The sequence below is a fragment of the Anopheles coustani genome, chromosome 2, assembly GCF_943734705.1.
Source record: "Anopheles coustani chromosome 2, idAnoCousDA_361_x.2, whole genome shotgun sequence".
NCBI lineage: Eukaryota > Metazoa > Arthropoda > Insecta > Diptera > Culicidae > Anopheles > Anopheles coustani.
In genome coordinates, this window is record NC_071289.1 from 19,082,148 (window position 1) to 19,099,037 (window position 16,890).

Below are 16,890 nucleotides of genomic sequence, written 5' to 3' on the forward strand. Positions count from 1 at the left end.
AGTGTGTCCATTATATTTAAAACATCAAAAATATATCCCAGCGATACATTGATCATTTGAATCAATGATCTCGAACGCCAACTATTGCGAGGTGTTTGATGCTAAGGATTCATGTTCGCCATTTGATATTTGAAATATAGAATTCTTTTTCGAGTTTTATCTTCGGGCGTGAAAGAGGTCCAACATAATCGACATAGACTGTCCTTATACCGATTAAATCTTGATTAGTGACGAACGTTTGCATTTCGGGAATATTACAATAACGTTGGCATTTAAAATATGAGACAAATTTTAACCAATGAAAAAACGGAACACGTTAGCAACTTTCTGTTAAAAGGAAATTAAAGAGTAGCATTTCGTTTAAATTTAAAACAAGTTTGACAACAACCATCTACGTTTGATTGTGTGTTAAACATCCTGCTTAATAGCGGACCACGTGACCAACGATTATTTAAAACCAGATGGCGACAAGTGGTAAAAAAGCCTAGTATTTTATATTACTGTTGAAGCTTGTTACAGTATTTTTAAAGCGATTTTTTTTTTTTTTTTTAAATATAATAAATTTTAAAAGTGAAAATCAGCGAGAAGGATTTGCCCAAAGTCGCTGTTCTTCCTGTCAAGACTTCCAGCGTATGGAGAAGTGTACAGTGTGCAGTGTCTTCCGGAATAAATCCACTTTATCAGAAAACACGATAAAGACGATTCAGTGGTTTGGACATACCTAGCCACAGTAAATCATGCGTAAAGAGGATCGGAGGAGTTGAATGGGTCAAATATAATTGAAATATCCCACACTGCTCACCTTGCTCATGCCTATCAACTACAACCAATCGAAAAAAACATTTACAGCAACTGAAAACATTCCTACATGGTTGGTTTGGTTGGCTAAGCCAAAGTTTCGGCTAAGGCCAACTGGCCGTCGGAAGTTATTTTGAAAGTACTAAAATCTTAATCTTACAATAAAATTTACTTTATTCAATATACTGGGTTGACTTTTTTCTTATCGCCGACGAAATTTGTCTATTTTTTAATGCAAACGTTAAGGCCGTGTTTCTCAGTTCAAAGGTTAATTACAAAGTAACGGTAATCTTTGTCCGGTAGTGGTTAATTTTCTATCCACCTGAGCAGTTGCTACACGAGTTTATGTATTTATATTAGGGTTACCAGCATTAAACAACGAATGCATTTTGACTAAGGAGTGCCATTAACCTGCTCTCTTTTAAACTGTCAATACATGATTTCACCTTATGCTGAGAAACGATTATGTTTCCGGCGGAAGAAGATGTTGGAGCGCATTTTGCACACAAAAGTCGCTTTTGATAAGAGCTAGATTTTTATCCGTTGCTTCCGAATGCTGTCTCCAATTGGTTTATAGATCTGTGTGTAGATCTTTACTAGTTTCCAAAAGACGTAATCTCATGAAACAATCAAACGCTAAGCAATGAAAAATGCGATGCGACATCTAAATCTGAAAAAAATCATTGCAACTTGCAGTTGGATGTAGTGGATGTGGGTAAGCTGTGCAATTATTTTTAACCAGATTTTGGCATGGCCTATCTTTGTAAAAGTAATTTTTTATCTGTAACATATTGCAAGCTAGGTATGAACCAAAGTTCGTGGAGGAAAAAGTACATCTTTGATCATTCGTATTGTTCTTTGCTCCGTTCTTTCGTTTTGCATGTTCTTAACGTATAAAGCACATGTTACACAAAAAACATGCAACTTAGTCGCTTGGTCAATGTTAATGACGAAGGCAGTACACTGCGCCTAGCGCCAGTTTGTATTGAAATTTAAATCAAACATTTTGCGGTCATATTTTAGTACCTTTTACAGCGTTTTACAGTTCACCTAGCAACCGGGGCAGTGTATGTAGAACATCAAGAATGATAGCCTACTGCAGAGTATTTGATGTAGAATAGCAAAACCCACAAGTGGCAACACAAACCGGTAAGTAGAATATCCATCACTTTCTAGGATCTACCAGAATGAAAGTTGTCGCGTGGATGTTTGTAGTAGGCACGACCAGTTGAGGGGTGCAGGTAAAAGTAGGGGAAAATCGCTTTCCGGTCGAAAACATACTTTTGCGAGGATTGTTGTGATTCGCGCTCGTTTTCTGATGCGAAAAAGCGATCATAGCCTACCTTATCCTGTACCTTTCAACTGGTCGTCTCTACTTCAAACATCCATGCGTCAACTTTCATTCTGGTAGATCCTAGAAAGTGATGATTTTTCTACTAACCCGTTTGTGTTGCCACTTGTGGGTTTTGCTATTCTACATCAAATACTCTGCAGTAGGCTATCATTCTTGATGTTCTACATACACTGCCCCGGTTGCTAGGTGAGCTGTAAAACGCTGTATTACATGTTAAAAATGTGACGAACAACTGTAATGATAACACAAAGAAATTCCATGCGCATATGTTTATTTAATGTTGCGCGAAAATATCACAAACATAATCATACGGTGCGATCGGTTGTCGCCACACCAGTGTGGCAAAACAAGAATCAGCTGGTTCTTGTTAGCGGTTCTATTTACAAGGTCAACGCGCGTGCGTTATACACACGTTGATACACAAGCGACGCGTGCGTGTACTGTCACGCAAACACCAAAGCGGTCAAAGAAAACCCTAGTTAAACCCGAGGGTGTACAAGATTCTCGGTGGACTACTGGAACAATTCGAGATTAACACCCCACACGCTTCGGACTGGCAGAATCAAATGGTAAGTAAAAACTTTAATAACAAAGACAAATATATACATCTTTCACCCTCAGGCAACATATCAACTCCCAAAGCCGAAGGAACGGCGGAACACCTGCTACCAGGCGAGCAGAACACATCAGGAGGTTACAATAGGACCGCAGAGGGGAGCGAGGCAGCAGAACGAGAAAGGCAGAACAGAACAGAAGAAAGAGAAACAAACGGAACAAGAGTTGTGAAATGTTTTTTGAATTTTTTCACATTTTTTTGCAAAGGTTCAAAACAATGCTTAAATTTGTTGAATTATTTCATTAATTATTTCATACGCTTCAATTATTTCATGAACTCCGGTGCTGCATCAGAAATGAACGGAGCTGCTTTAATAGGAAAAGTAGCCGAACACTTCACAGAAAAGCAGCGGTCATTTTCCATAGCGAAATGTTGGTGGGGCAGCTGATCGAATGAACTTCGAAGGTAAACAATCGAAAAAGGGGTCGGCTCTAATCCAGGGGTCGGCAACTTTATACATCCAGTGTCGCGGACAAGTGCTCTATCGACGAGCTTTTCTTTCAGGTTCCTATAACAGATCAATTGCCGAGGTACCGGCGAAAGCTTCGTAATTTTTTCAAACTTTTCGGAGAAAAATCTTATAAGAAACCAACACATCTATTCTCTCTGCCTACCGTTTGTCAACGTAGCCGTTGTGCACGCTTCATCTCGTAACCTTCTGATGACTCATCTGGAACCCTGAAAAGTTAAAAGGTAAACTTATTTTTTGTCATTTAATTATCATTCATTGATCAGCATCAGAATTCCAGATGTACATGTTTGTGGGTGGATTACAAATTCAAAATCAGTGCCTTTTAGTGAACATATTTTGATTGCGTGAAAAGCACGAAGATATAAGTAACGTAGAAGCAACTAGCAAAAAAGGACAGTAGGTCAGGAGTTTCGTTCGGAGAGGACTTTGACGCCGTCTGTGAACACCCTTAAACACTTAAAGCTAATTTTCCTTCGAAAAACAGACACCTTACGCAGACAAAATATACAGCGTAAATTTTCAATGCAAGATGGTCATGCATTATTTTTTCTTGAATACACAATTTTTAAGTTTGCAATCTTCGACAAAGTTGTAAATTTAATTATAAGTTATCTTTTATGTTAAAAATTCTGCCTTTTTTAATCAATTAAAATGTTTCAAATAATTTTGCAAATGTCTATATAATTACTTTTCTTGTTTGAATGCAAATTTTGATAAAAAATAGGTCCAAAGGTAAAAATTAAGCACTTAAGCTCACACCAACGAGCTGAGTTAGAAAAATTTCAACAATTTATTGAGCTATCGAGTCGATTTGTTCAGGGTTCACAATGTTTGTATGCATCCATACTAGTGCCCAGTATACTACTCCATACTACTACAAGGGTGAGACGTGAACAACACGAGTACATTGGAGAACATTTTCAGTGTATTGCTTTCCCATGTTCGATTCTCTCGTTCCATCGATTCCCCGTTGACAGAACCTCGCTCAAAGAGCGAATTCACTCAAATTCAGAATTCGTCACGTCTTCCCTTTCGAACATTCTACAAACATTTTTCTTTCTCCTTTTTTTGGGAGTTAGTATCTGTACGATCGAAATTTCGAGTATCGCGGTCCGTTTCGCTCAAAGTGCCCTCTCGCCTGTTAGTGAACTATGAGCGAGTCTGTGACAGTTGCCTATCTACTATCATGCTATCTGCATGTTGGATTGCAAATTGTGTAAGCAATACGAAGAGTTTATACGAAGTTGTTGCTGCTATCAAAGTCGTTATTCAACCTAACTATCTTGAAATGTGTAATTTTGGAAACTTGAAAGTGTACTCAAGCGATGAAGTGCTAAAGTAATGTTATTAAGGTATAAGCTGGCGCAGACAACAGGTGAGGGAGGAATTACATCAAGATAAAGAAGCGACCTTGCAGCATATTAAAGACAAACTCTTACGATCAGAGATGGAGATGCGTAATCTTGATCGAGGTAGAGCTGAAGGATAAGTAGTTAAATAATATTATGAGTGCAATACTGTATACACTGGTGTATGATACACTTTGAATAAATTATCGTAGCGATTTTTTAAAAACACGCGCTTTTATTTGACTAGAATGAAATTAAAGGTTCGTGACAGCCGGGTGGTAGCGTCGGTTAGACAATCGGCCAATGAACGCTGGAGAACACCACTCTGACGATGTGGGCTCGAATCCCAACCGGGACCGGACCCTCCCCTGTGCGAGAGAACTGGCTACCCACCTACACAAAGTGAACAAGTCTAGTAAACCCTTAACGGACACACAAGACGGTCGTTACGCTAAGAAGAAAAAAAATGAGGGTAGAAGAACAAACGGCAGTGGGGAAGTGAGGCGTGAAAGAGAAAGAGTAGAAAGCCTGTGACGTCACAGAAGGACTCGGGAGTGAACCGAGTTAAAGTCGTTTTATTTATATGGACTTCGCTCACAAGTGTTCTACATGATCAACGCTCTCGGGGAATGGGGGTACAACCTGCGTGGGTGAGAAAGCGACAGAAGATACCGATAGCACGGTTCAGTGTTACTTTCGTGGTCGAACCCATTACTTCCTCTGCCAGGGTATCCCATCTGTTAGCTGGGGAAGGTACTTCTTCAGCATATCTATTGGACGAGGGATGCGTAACATAACGTGGTCCTTATGGCGGTACTGCGCCTCGCACGTCATGCACAGGTCATAATCGGGGCAAATAAGGCATTTGTACCGGTGACCTACAACCATTTGATCGCAAACATCACAGCTAACAGTCGTGTGCTGTGGAAGATCTTCATTATCAGGCGCCTTTCCTTCGACGAATAGATGACCTATTGTGTTGTCCGCCGCGCGCACGAAGGCAGAATAATCGCTGTCAGTTATCAAGCATATCTCATCGTTGTGTTGATCTGATCGATCGGAAAATGGAAACATAAAATTGTAATATCAAGGTAAGCATTGGGGTAATATCAAGCAACTTTTGAATCCAAGCATTTCTACTTACCGATCCAGAACATCCTTAGATTTTTATCATGTACCAAAAGCGGGAACCGGTAAAAGCAAAACTGCTTCACCCCGTTGATGTTGTTGCAAACTTCTTCACCATCCAATAGGAAATTTTTGTCTTGATTTCCAAAGCGGATGCTAATCTTTAATGATTTCAGTTTTGCTGATTTTGGCATGATGTGAATTGTTGACGAAATATGTGAGATTCTGTAAAAACACTGCACGAAAAAACTTCACTAACTACCGACACTTTGGACCCTACTACACCACACAGTCCCAGCAAATAATAACAGCTTCCTTTCAGGAAATCAGGTTGGTATCAGAGATCGTCGTATGCGATGATCTCGAGATTGTGATTTTTACTTTTTCTTAGTTTTAAAAATAGCAGAAATACTAGTGAACGATAATATCGCATGCGTCAGAATACTGCCACCAACCTCACTACCCGACCAACAAAATTTCTCTCATCAGGGCCCTGATCATGGTAAACTACGACAAATCGTTTTGCATACCCCGCGATATACAAAGTGCCCTACCCTAAATTCTATGAACAGAGCTCTGTTGATCACTCTGATGGAATCTATGAACAGAGCATAACGTCGCGTGCAAAATAGGCATGATCAACTTGCCTATTATGTAAGTGTGCGACCAATCTGATCAGAGCAATTTTGTTAGTCGGGTAATGGTGAACAACGCGGGAAAATGTGCGATATTTCCCATACATATACACTCTCCTCATTTAATGTACTTGCAAGTAGCAACGTAACGCGGGGCATGTTTTTGTCTTGGTCGTAGATTTCGTCAGGGAGGTCATCGGGTGTTTTGTTTGTCGAGAACCCAACTAAAAATGATCAGCGCGCGGATCCCTCGCTCTAATTTTTGTATTCGGTCTTGCTTCTACTCGTGCGGAGGAAGACATCACGCGGCGTGTATTTCCAACGCAATGAACTAGCACCGCGATCCACACACATGTTGCGTCTCTGCGTCCATAAGCGAATGTTATATTTGTTTTTTACTTTTAAGCAGATCTTAGGAGGACATAAGGGTATTAGATAGTGTTGTGCTTAATGAATCTTTTGGCGAGATTCATTCATATGAATCTTTTACCTAAGATTCATTCAGATGGATTCATGAATCTTTGCGGATTCGAATATTCAAAGCTTAATGAATTTTTCGAAACCTTAATGAATCTTCATGAATCTTTCATGGTTCTGTCATGAATCTCCCCGATTCTGTCATAGGCGTGGACAATGAGACCAAAAAAAAAAAAAAAAAAAGGTGGTCCCTCAACCGACTTTTGGTTGGTGACTTTACATCATTTGGTGTGTCTTGCCGTAGAAGTAAGTAAATTGCGTATTGTTACGAACTAACATTTTGTTCAAAATCCGAAGCTTCAACGGGATTTGGAAGAAGAATAAAAGTGGTGAAAAACTGTTGGAAGAGAAATGCAAATAAGCGTAACACGAGCTCTACATTGACATGAAGCGAGACCAGCGGCTTTACTACTTATTTCTACACTTCACAAATGTAATTCATATCCGTCGTTCATATGTATTCATATCAAACTCCGTCATTATCGATTATTATTTCAAACGCTTTTTCTGTTGCCGAAACATAAACAAACGGCATTTCGTCAAGGAGATGGCGGAGAATCATATACCTTCTATAGTGGGGCAAAATATCGTTGTCGTTGACTGTTTTTTTTTTTTTTTGTTGTTTGCTACCTGCAAGTAAGCTCAACGCAGACCTTTTGCACTCGATTTTACGCTCTGTTCAAAATGTTGTTTCATTCCATCAGGGTGATCATCAGTGCCTTGATGATAACATTTGTGTTCGTAGGGTGGGATCATTATCACCTGCGGCGAAAGTGACGTGCGTGAACATCAACAAAAATAACGAGGTTCATCCGTTGCCATACGAAGCGCAACAGCTGATCGAATGGACATCGAAGGTAAACAATTGGAAAAAGCTCTAGTTCAGTGGTCGGCAAACTTTCGGTGGAAGAATATTGAATGCAGATAAATTGTATGTAGTCAAAATCAATTTAAAAAAAAACCTGAATGAAATAAGCCGAGGTCTCATTTCTTTCAATTATCTTTTCGGATTTCTTATTTACGATTATATGTCGAGAATCATCGCTTATTTAGCATTTAGTTTCAGCTTGGCACTTTTGTGATATCAAACACCAGGGTACTCAAACAATTTATGTCATGTTATATTTGCATTCCTTAGTAAATGAAGGAAAACACCGTTCTTTAATTTTATTGCATTCGCGTTTATATGCTATTATCGTTGTGTTTGTGTGTGTATGCATTTACGACCGGTATAGTGGAACAAACTCCTGTGTGCTTAACCTTATTCTGCGTACGCCTCGAAAAGAAAAATCGAATAAAGTCCGTTTTGCTGCACTTCGAGGGATTTGAAACGTAAGGGTTTCATTTCGACATAGTTGTAATAAATAAACCTTAAACTAATATAAATCCTACAAGCGCACATTCTCACTCATTCATACTAAACCATAACCAGACAGACACGATTATAAAAGTGGACAGAAAGAATTGTAATAATTCAATAAAAAATAAAGTGGAGGCTAAAGGTGAAACATTGGAACAGTTTACTAATGGAAATGTAATTTTGCTTGCGGATAGTTATTGTTGTAGTAATTTATAGCGGAGTTTCCCGTGCTCAGGCCAATTGTAAGCATGTAATTTTAATGTTTTCGCACATGCACCACGGCGACGTAAGCGGCAATACTATTTGTGTTTCTGTTTGTTTCTTGTCCAGGCAAAGCTTTCGATTAGGTGACAAATTCTAATATGATACTCGCGTAGATACATTTCTTCAGCCCTCTTTTTCCGAAATCTTACTTCCTGTCTTTCCCTCTGCAATATACTATCGAAAATCATTAGTCGTTTGTATTTGTTTTAGTCATAATGGCCGTATATCTCGTCGTTGTAACCAATATGCTGGTAACGTATGCCAAATGTTGAAAAAAAAAACACCCTTCGGAAGCGGCGAGTTTGTATACCATTTCATTGGCAGGTGGGTGAAATTAATTTTCCCTTTTTTCAGATAGATATTCTAAACGTTCTGATAAATGTTGTAACAAAAGTAAAAAAACACCCTCTGGAACGATGAACCGAGTGTTCGTTGTAAATTTCGTCACGTTTACAATTCCCGTATAGTATTAAATGTTGCCTCCAAAACCCGTTTAATAATTTTGATTCTAAGCTATGAGCTAAGTTTTGCCTTAAACATAGTACTTAAAATTGCTGATCGTTTTGTTTTTGATCCGCTGTCGCTCTTTTCAATTCTAATATATTTTTTGTTGGAAACCAAGCGTCGAAATAGTTTGTTAAATGGCCATGTAGGTAGTTTAAAAAAAACCGGGGTGGGTTTGTTTCTAATTAAAGATACAGTTTGTTCGTGTTGGTTTTTTATGGATAGTAAAGTCGTAAGATTATAAAAAAAACTAACAGCTGAATAAGAAGAAAGGGTTGGATAAAATAATAGACAGGGCACAAACAAACATTCATTATTACGATTTAATAACATGAAATCAGTCTTGTAAGTTTCGTTTTCTTGTTCTCCCTTTTCCCCCATTGATCTTCCTCTAATCATCATTATTCAACTGCACTTCCGCTACCGGGTTGATGATGGTTTTAATCTATATTCTATGTACAGACGTCATGAGGGAACAGGGGATTGTTCAGTGAATGCAGTGAATGATGGAAATTAGAACATAAAATAGAAGAAAGTCTAGTCAATGAGATGATTAACGGGTCTGAGACATGTTGGAAGAGCGAGAGTATGAAAACACGGTTGTAATGCAGAAACAAAAGGATCGTGCAAGATATAACGCGAGCTTATGTGTGTAGCCTTCTCTCCCCGTACTCTTGTGGGCCCAACTGTTGTTCCCCTCTACCTAGTTCGATGATTTGGTTCCAACTAACAAAATAAATAGTACTAGCACTAGGCAATAATTATTAGCAATACTTATGCACTTCCCTCAACACGCCGCGGCCAGAAGATTCTTTTCCTCGACTGCCCCAAGCGTAAAGCGACTGCTTGTGGCGTAATGGTGCTTATATGCTATGTCTGTACAACACTTCGGAGTCGTGTCAGCTCACAGTACCCTAAGTAGTACTTTTCTACGTGCGTATACACAAGTTTTACAATGATCATCCCCTTCGTCTTAGAACTATCATAAAGACCACCCAGCTCCATACAAAACCACAAAAAAAAACCAATGAAGAGTACACACACGATCGGCGGATCGGAGCTATATAGTTTAACGTGTCAGGTTTTTATGTGGATTTTTAATTGTTTTTAACGATTGAATTTACATCATTTGTACGTTCTAACAATGGGCTTGTAATTTCACCGGCTAAACTCGACACACGCTTCATGCGTTGTTTTTGGCAGTTGATTTTTGTTTTGTTTCGTGCAGCTAGTAGATAGAGGTGATGAGATTCTTAAGTACAGCTAGAGCGAATGTGTTGTTTAGAGAGAGATAGGGAGAGAGAGAGAGAGTGTGTGTTTGTGTGTGTGTGTGTGTGTGTGCGTGACAATGGAGCTAAAAGCAACAGAACCACCCGGAGGACGACGATCGGCAACGTTGCGGTAATCGATGGGTGGTGACCACTAACGATCACGGTGGCGGTGGTGGATGAAGCCCACCAGCTGGTGGTGGCTCGCTGAGAGCCAACCAGGGGCCGGGTAGGGCATGAATTGGACTGCGGCTGCTTCCGATGCGGCCCGGAAGATACCACCAAGATCAGGACTCGTCCGGATCGTTCTCAAAGTGGTGATAATGGTGGTGAATGTGCTCATGCACGTACCGATGGACGGCCGTCGTTGAGGTGGCCGAAGCAGACGAAACGGAATGTGCCCCACTTGCCGCGGCCGTCCCGCAGTAACGCTGCTGCTGTGACTGTTGCTGACTATGTTGCGGTGATTGGGGTTGCGATTGGGATTGCTGCTGGTGATGATGTGGTGACTGGGACTGCTGCGGACGTGCCGAGGCGGACGGTTGGGGTAACGACAGTTCGTCCTCACCGTCATCCGACATGCGGATGAGGTTCTCGCACTCGCTTGGATCGGCATTGACCGGCACGGAGCCGTACTGAAGCTGTACCAAAACCTGGTCGGTTTTGGTCGCCGCCGCTAATCCCTTCTGCGCCGCGGTGCTTACTTCCGTCGTGCGCTGATGGTGTGTCTTGATGTTCTTCTTCGTTGCGGACGCGATCAGTGACTCCTTGTTGTACACCTTCTTCGGTGTAACGACCGCAATTTCGGCGATGTCTTCGCTTATCTTTAGATTCTCCAGCAGCAGCAGGTCTCCGGTAAGTGCATTCCGGTTATCGTTGCCCTGTGGGGGGATTAGTTCCTCCTTGCTCTTCGACCGTTTCAGCGCTACCGTGGGTTTTCCCGGTGTGGTGGTATTGCTATGGCCGGTTGTTCGCGTAGCTGCCACCAGCTGCATCGTGTTGTCGTCGGCCAGTTTTACCTTCGAAAGTAGCACCTTCGGACTGCGATGATCGAGCCACTGTTCGACCTGGTTGATCGAGCGTGTCAGCTTCTGTTCGGCCGAGAGATTCGGGTACTGCTGGTTGAGTAGGGCCGTGCTGAGCTTTACCGGAGCCGGATGGGAAGAGGAACGGATGGCCGCCGTAGCACCGGCCGTTGTCGCTAGGGCCAATCGGTGTTCCTTTCTATTGGCGAAGTAAAAAAAACACAGAAATATTACATTTTTGGTATTATTTGTCTCAATAAAAAGTAGGGGTTAGATCGTTAGATTAAGCACTTGTTAAGTGTAATTACCATAGCAACGAATGAAACATTTCTTGTTACCATAGTAATTTACGATTAAAACGACGCACTAGCAGGCTATTGACTACAAACCTTTTAGCCTTCGAATGATGATGGTGTAGCATTCGGTTTGGGGTGCTGGTCGTCAGTGGCTGGATGGCGGCAGCCGTAGTATGGGCAGCAGCCGCCGCCAGATGGATAGCCGTTGCCGTAGTGTTGCCTCCTCCCCCGTTAGCCGCGGCACATATTGTTTGGTGGAGGTAGGAATCGTACCCGCACAGGTTCGCCTCGTGTCCGGTGGCAGCAACCATTGAGACGAGTGCGGTATTGGCGGCGGCAATGTGTGTTCCACCGGCGAGTTCGGTCGCTAGGTTCGGTGGTAACGCTCCGTTCGCTGCCAGGAGGGCCGGATGGTGGTGGTAGTTCAGGAACACCTGATCACCGACGCGGGAAGCGATCGTGTGCGAACGGTGGCGATGCTTCGGTGAACTTTCCATCGCTTTCCTGTTGACGAGAAAAACAAAACAAAGCTGTTACGATACGCTGTTGGGTGGTAATGGTAAAAAGATTCTTCCCAAAGCGTCTTACCGATTGGGTTGAAAACAGAGACTGTTCTTCACCATGCTCTCGCGGATGATCTCGATCAGCTCCCGGCGGCACAGGGAGCTCTTCCAACATTCGCCCGGTGCAGCCGCCGCCACTCGCCCGATCACGTTCTCGTAGCAGTTCTCGTTGCCCACTGAAAGGCTGCGGGCTCGGGGTCGTCCGGTAAAATCCTCCATCGCCAGCTTTCCCCCAACGGCGCCGCTGCCCATTTTCCGCGACGAGCGAGTCTTACGGACGAGCTTCCTCTTGCTTCTCACCGCAGCAGCACCACTGGCGAGGGCTGCTGCCGACGTAGGAATAACTACCGCATCCATCGATGGAAGGGCGGTGGCTGATACTGTCGGTTCCAGGTGACAACCGGCGGCCAACGACACCATCGGACCGTCGATACAGTCACGACAGATAAGAGCTGCCGTCGAAGCTGTCGAGTGATTCAGGTGGCCGGTGCCCACCGACAGTGGGCTCTGCACATGGGACGATGCTGCCGTTTGGCTGGTATTGTTCGATGAAGGCGTCTGCTGTTGCTGTTGCAGATTGCAGCACTTTAGATTGTTAATACTTTCGTACACATTCTCCGACGGCTTGCCGAGCGAGACGGCGTTGTTTAGCGCCGCAGCCTTGTTGTTGGGTGTCCCCGTCGTTGGGCTAAGATTGTTGTGGTAGGTCGTTTCCACACCGGTCGTCATGGTGGTGGTGGCCGCTTCGGAGCTTTTGCTTAATCCCGTCGACCGATTCCCTTGGGCCGCCGATGTCAGGGCAGCTGCTTTCGACAGGTTCGATTCCTTTAGCTTCCCCGCGCTGCCGACCGCCACCGGTATCGCTTCTCCGTTCCCGTGATGGTGATGATGGTGATGCGTTTGATTAAGGTTATTAGTTGCCACCGAGGGGGACGACGCAACCCCCGTGCTGTGGTTCACTGCTCCCGCCGCTCCGGTCCGATTCCGCAGCAGCATCCGGGGGCAGTTTTCCGACGTGTCGCTACCGTCGTCGTCGGAAATGAGCTTACGGGACCGGTAGCCCCGGCGGCGGGGTGTGATGATGGCCTTCTTGACCGCCGACTTCGTTGCGGCCGTCTTACCGTCCGGTGACACCGTCAGCCGTACGTTGATGGTTTTGCTACCATAGTGAGGAACTACTACCGATTTGCCTATAGATTCATAAATTGTCGACACTATTCCGGCGATGTCCTACAAACACAGCGAATGAAAGGATTGTCAGTATTATCATCCACGAGTAAAGGCTTTCACGTCGGTATGACACTTACATCTTTGGTTATTTTCCCGTGACCATCCAGATCGTACAGAGTGAAGGAAAACTGTAAGGGCTGAGGTTTCTTGCCATCTTCCAGTGAGACGTCACAAGTGAATTCCTGTAGGAAGAAGAGGAAATAGAAAGAATTAATAACAATTAATTCAATGCAAGAATATCAAAATTATCCACGGAAACCATATTCTATATACTGTACTTCAAAATAATTGTATGTACTTCCACTCAGATCGCCCCGACGATATTGTTCAACATATGCCAATCATATTCTACAAACGACCACCCCGGCGGCAAATGAGCACTTCACGAGATTGCATTGCTGCGCTTGCTTTCCTTTTGGCGCCGACCGACTGATAAGTTCGTAACCCCTTCCCGGACCCCAGTGACACCATCGTCACCGGGGTCTCCCTGCGCTCGCTCCGGTTCTATCTGGCTCCAGTGTTGTAGCCGATAGTGAACGACGGCCACCATCCAAGCCATTTCGCAAACGGGTAAGAATGGTTTTTATTTTCTTTACATGGAAGCCCCACTTGCTTCCCCTACCGGTGGCACAACAGTTGGCAAGGTCGTTCGCGATTTGACGGCACGGCAGCTATGGAGGTGGTTTATTCCATTCCGTTTTCTGGGTGAATGTGTTTTCCCTTCCCGATTTGTATCGGACTGCAACAAATAGGGTCAGTGTATCTGTCGGCATCGATTATCGCGTGCCCTTGTGTATTGTGTACTCCTGTCCGAATCACCATCGAATATTCGATGTTGTGTTTTCTATTTTTTGGCTTGTTTGTAGACATTCGTCAGCCAAACCAAACCGTGGCATGGTTCCGTGGCGGATTAGACGAGATAAGATAAGACGAGCGTAACTGTGCAGGGAAAAGGGTAGGAGCTGATGCTCAACCCGCCATGACCGTCGTCGTCAGACCATCCTCGTAAGCAATGAATGGACGAATTTCAATCGACTTTTTGTACTGTCGCTAATTGAATCGCGGTTTTCGAGTGGGTAATTTATCGGCTTGTTAATTAGCGGCCAGTTTATCGTTTATCATTCGGGGCAAATTGTTTACTGTACAATAAAAGCATTCGGTTATCATGTCCAATGAATTCATATCTTACTTCATATTTGGCGAAATGTTAACAAAGCGATCGCAATTTACACGTTAGGATTATTTAAAAGGATAGTAAGAATAGTTTAAATCTTCCTTTCACCTTTTAAAGCTAAGTTTACTTATTAACTTGACAGTAATGGTTTAGCATTCAGTAGCTTTTAAACGATAGCATCGAATGAACGGTGGTATCGTATTGCGTTTTAAAAACTATGTATGCCAAACCACTGGATTTGGTTTCTTCATTCTTTCAAGTCAATGTAACGGCACTAGTGATTTAAACAATAAAATCACACATAATGCATGAAGATGTTTGTGATGTAAAGTAACAAGTTCAAATAGTTCTAAGGTAAGTGATCCATATCGATATAAGTCTTATCGGCTCTAAAACGGAGCGTTTAATCGCAAGTCAAGACTGTGGATCAAAATACTTCCGGTTATCCCGGTAACTAAAATAGCGGATCGCGCTTATCGAATGGGTTTAATTTGATAGTGGAATAAAACATGCGATGCGACGGATTTGACTCAGTTTTCCCCTACAAAAAACGTTAAATAAACCTCTCCAGTTTGGAGTAGTCCAAAGCTTTTTCTTTTTACTTTCCCCATTCCGTATCGCTCGCATGCAAATTGCTCGTCGGTGAAGCGAAAACAATTTCCTCCAACCGACGCCAATTGTTGTGTGTGGCACTAATCATGCTTGTCCGTCCTGATGGGTTGGCGCCCCGAAGGCAAATCGACCGTAGCAGCAGACGCAAGATAACGATTACATCATGCACATTATTGCCGTGCCATTTGTGCCATCATAATGGGCATCTCTGATGGGCCCGTGGCCGATGGTCCCCGATGCTCAATGAACGGGACACAACAATCGGACGTTTCGTTACACGCCGGTTTCGCAGACTGTCCTCCTATCTGCCCCCATCGGCTCCGCTATCGAATTGGTACATCTTTCCTCGTCGGCCAGCCTTATGGGCCTTCTGCCCCAGGGGGGAGGGTGGGGAGAAAATAGAAGAAACATTAGAGCGCCCATGATCATTCCCGGCGTGCGTAAACTAGTTTCATTAGTTTCACGGTGCCTTTTTTTCCCCCATTTTTCCCCCACCGTTCTTTGGGAGCACTGGATCTCGTCTATTAAATGCGTTGCTTTATGGATTTTAATACCCATCGCTGGCCACGGTTGTATCCGAGATCAGCGATCTTGGTTCTCGGGCCTGGTCGTTTACAAACGTGTTATCGAAATGTTCAGATCATTAGCGACCGCGGCCGGAGGATGGGACGGTGAGCAAATGTCATCAGCATTCCACCTTTATTCTCGTTCTCGTCAATGGTTTCACCGTTCAGGTTCATAATCAAATAGGCCACACTTGTTAAAAAGCAAAGTTGTGCGATTGTTTCGATTTAAAATTATTCATACTCTTTGCAGAATGCAGATTAAGTTTGAGATTTTCTTTTATTTAGTTCCCTCACAAAACATTTTCTTAAGATTAGCTTTCGGATCCTACTTCTCTATAACTTCCAGCTCGTTAAACAGAGTAATACGTTGAATCCTTTTCGAAATGAGCATCCGTGGCGTAAGTAACCTTTTACCAATCAAAACGCAAAAGGAAACATTTGTCCGACTCAAAGTAAAACCCGTCCCAAATGGAATTTGGAATGAAATTTGTGTGCCGATGTCGCCCACCCCCTCTGCCGACTCCTTTCAAAGCAAACGAAAGCGCTTAAGTCTTTTCCCAGTGGTGCTGACCATTTCTGAGAAGATCCGGACCTCACCGCTTTGCCGCTTTGATTATGACAGCGAAATCGTAGAGCCGATCGTAAAAATGGTCCGGGCCCTGAGAGGCGAGGGTTTGATTTACATAAATACGCGATCGCAACCCGCACGCTAACCTTCGTCCCGTTGAAAGCTGAAGGAGAATATAAAAAATACATATTTTTAATGGACTTTATTATGGACCGCTCTTTCGGCATTCAAGTTCAAGCTCGATAACATTCGAGGCAAGGTAAACTTCATCGCTTCACGGCAACACATCTTGGACCCAAGGGGGAACCGAACCGGGGGTCTATGGGGCAACTTTAAACTGTTTCCTAGATGGCAAAAAGATGCCGGGCGTGATAAAACAAATGTTGAAGAAAAAATCACAACCCAATCACTGCCGCTGCGCCCTTCGCCAGATGGTTTTTGGCCCGGTGGGTTCACATGTAGCAGGAGGAGTGAGTATCAAACGAGCGTAGCATAAATAAATAAATGCTCAAGCCTCGTTAACCGTCCCTCGCGCCGACGATCCGCTGATGGATGATCGGATGGGACGCGTTCAGCTGTACGCCACGGCGAACCATTTCAGCTTCGTTTCCATCTTCGTCTCTTTGCACGG

The 16,890-nt window shown here is 43.3% G+C and overlaps 2 protein-coding genes across 2 annotated transcripts in view; both read right to left on the reverse strand.

Annotated features, from left to right (window-relative positions):
- Positions 1-5,151: 5,151 nt before the first annotated feature.
- On the reverse strand, positions 5,152-6,018 carry LOC131266810 (protein ref(2)P-like). The gene is made up of 2 exons (XM_058269457.1): positions 5,734-6,018; positions 5,152-5,638 (listed from the first exon to the last, which is right to left on the reverse strand). Exons 1-2 carry the CDS (start codon positions 5,909-5,911, stop codon positions 5,301-5,303), a joined length of 516 nt encoding a protein of 171 aa, XP_058125440.1. The 5' UTR covers positions 5,912-6,018; the 3' UTR covers positions 5,152-5,300.
- Positions 6,019-8,332: 2,314 nt separating this feature from the next.
- LOC131267195 (protein naked cuticle homolog) overlaps positions 8,333-16,890 on the reverse strand; it is a 65,967-nt gene continuing 57,409 nt past the window's right edge. The window contains exons 3-6 of the mRNA XM_058269994.1: positions 13,417-13,521; positions 12,135-13,339; positions 11,640-12,050; positions 8,333-11,449 (exon numbers count right to left, since the gene is read on the reverse strand). Coding sequence (XP_058125977.1) covers positions 10,513-11,449; positions 11,640-12,050; positions 12,135-13,339; positions 13,417-13,521 — 2,658 coding nt within the window. The 3' untranslated portion in view covers positions 8,333-10,512. The remainder of the gene's footprint in view (positions 11,450-11,639; positions 12,051-12,134; positions 13,340-13,416; positions 13,522-16,890) is intronic.

Bases quoted from the DNA above. Each gene is read 5' to 3' on its own strand.
- LOC131266810 (XM_058269457.1), bottom strand. From the start codon at position 5,911: ATGCCAAAATCAGCAAAACTGAAATCATTAAAGATTAGCATCCGCTTT. The intron at 5,639-5,733 runs GTAAGTAGAAAT...CCGATCGATCAG, and splicing joins TCTAAGGATGTTCTGGATCG to ATCAACACAACGATGAGATA.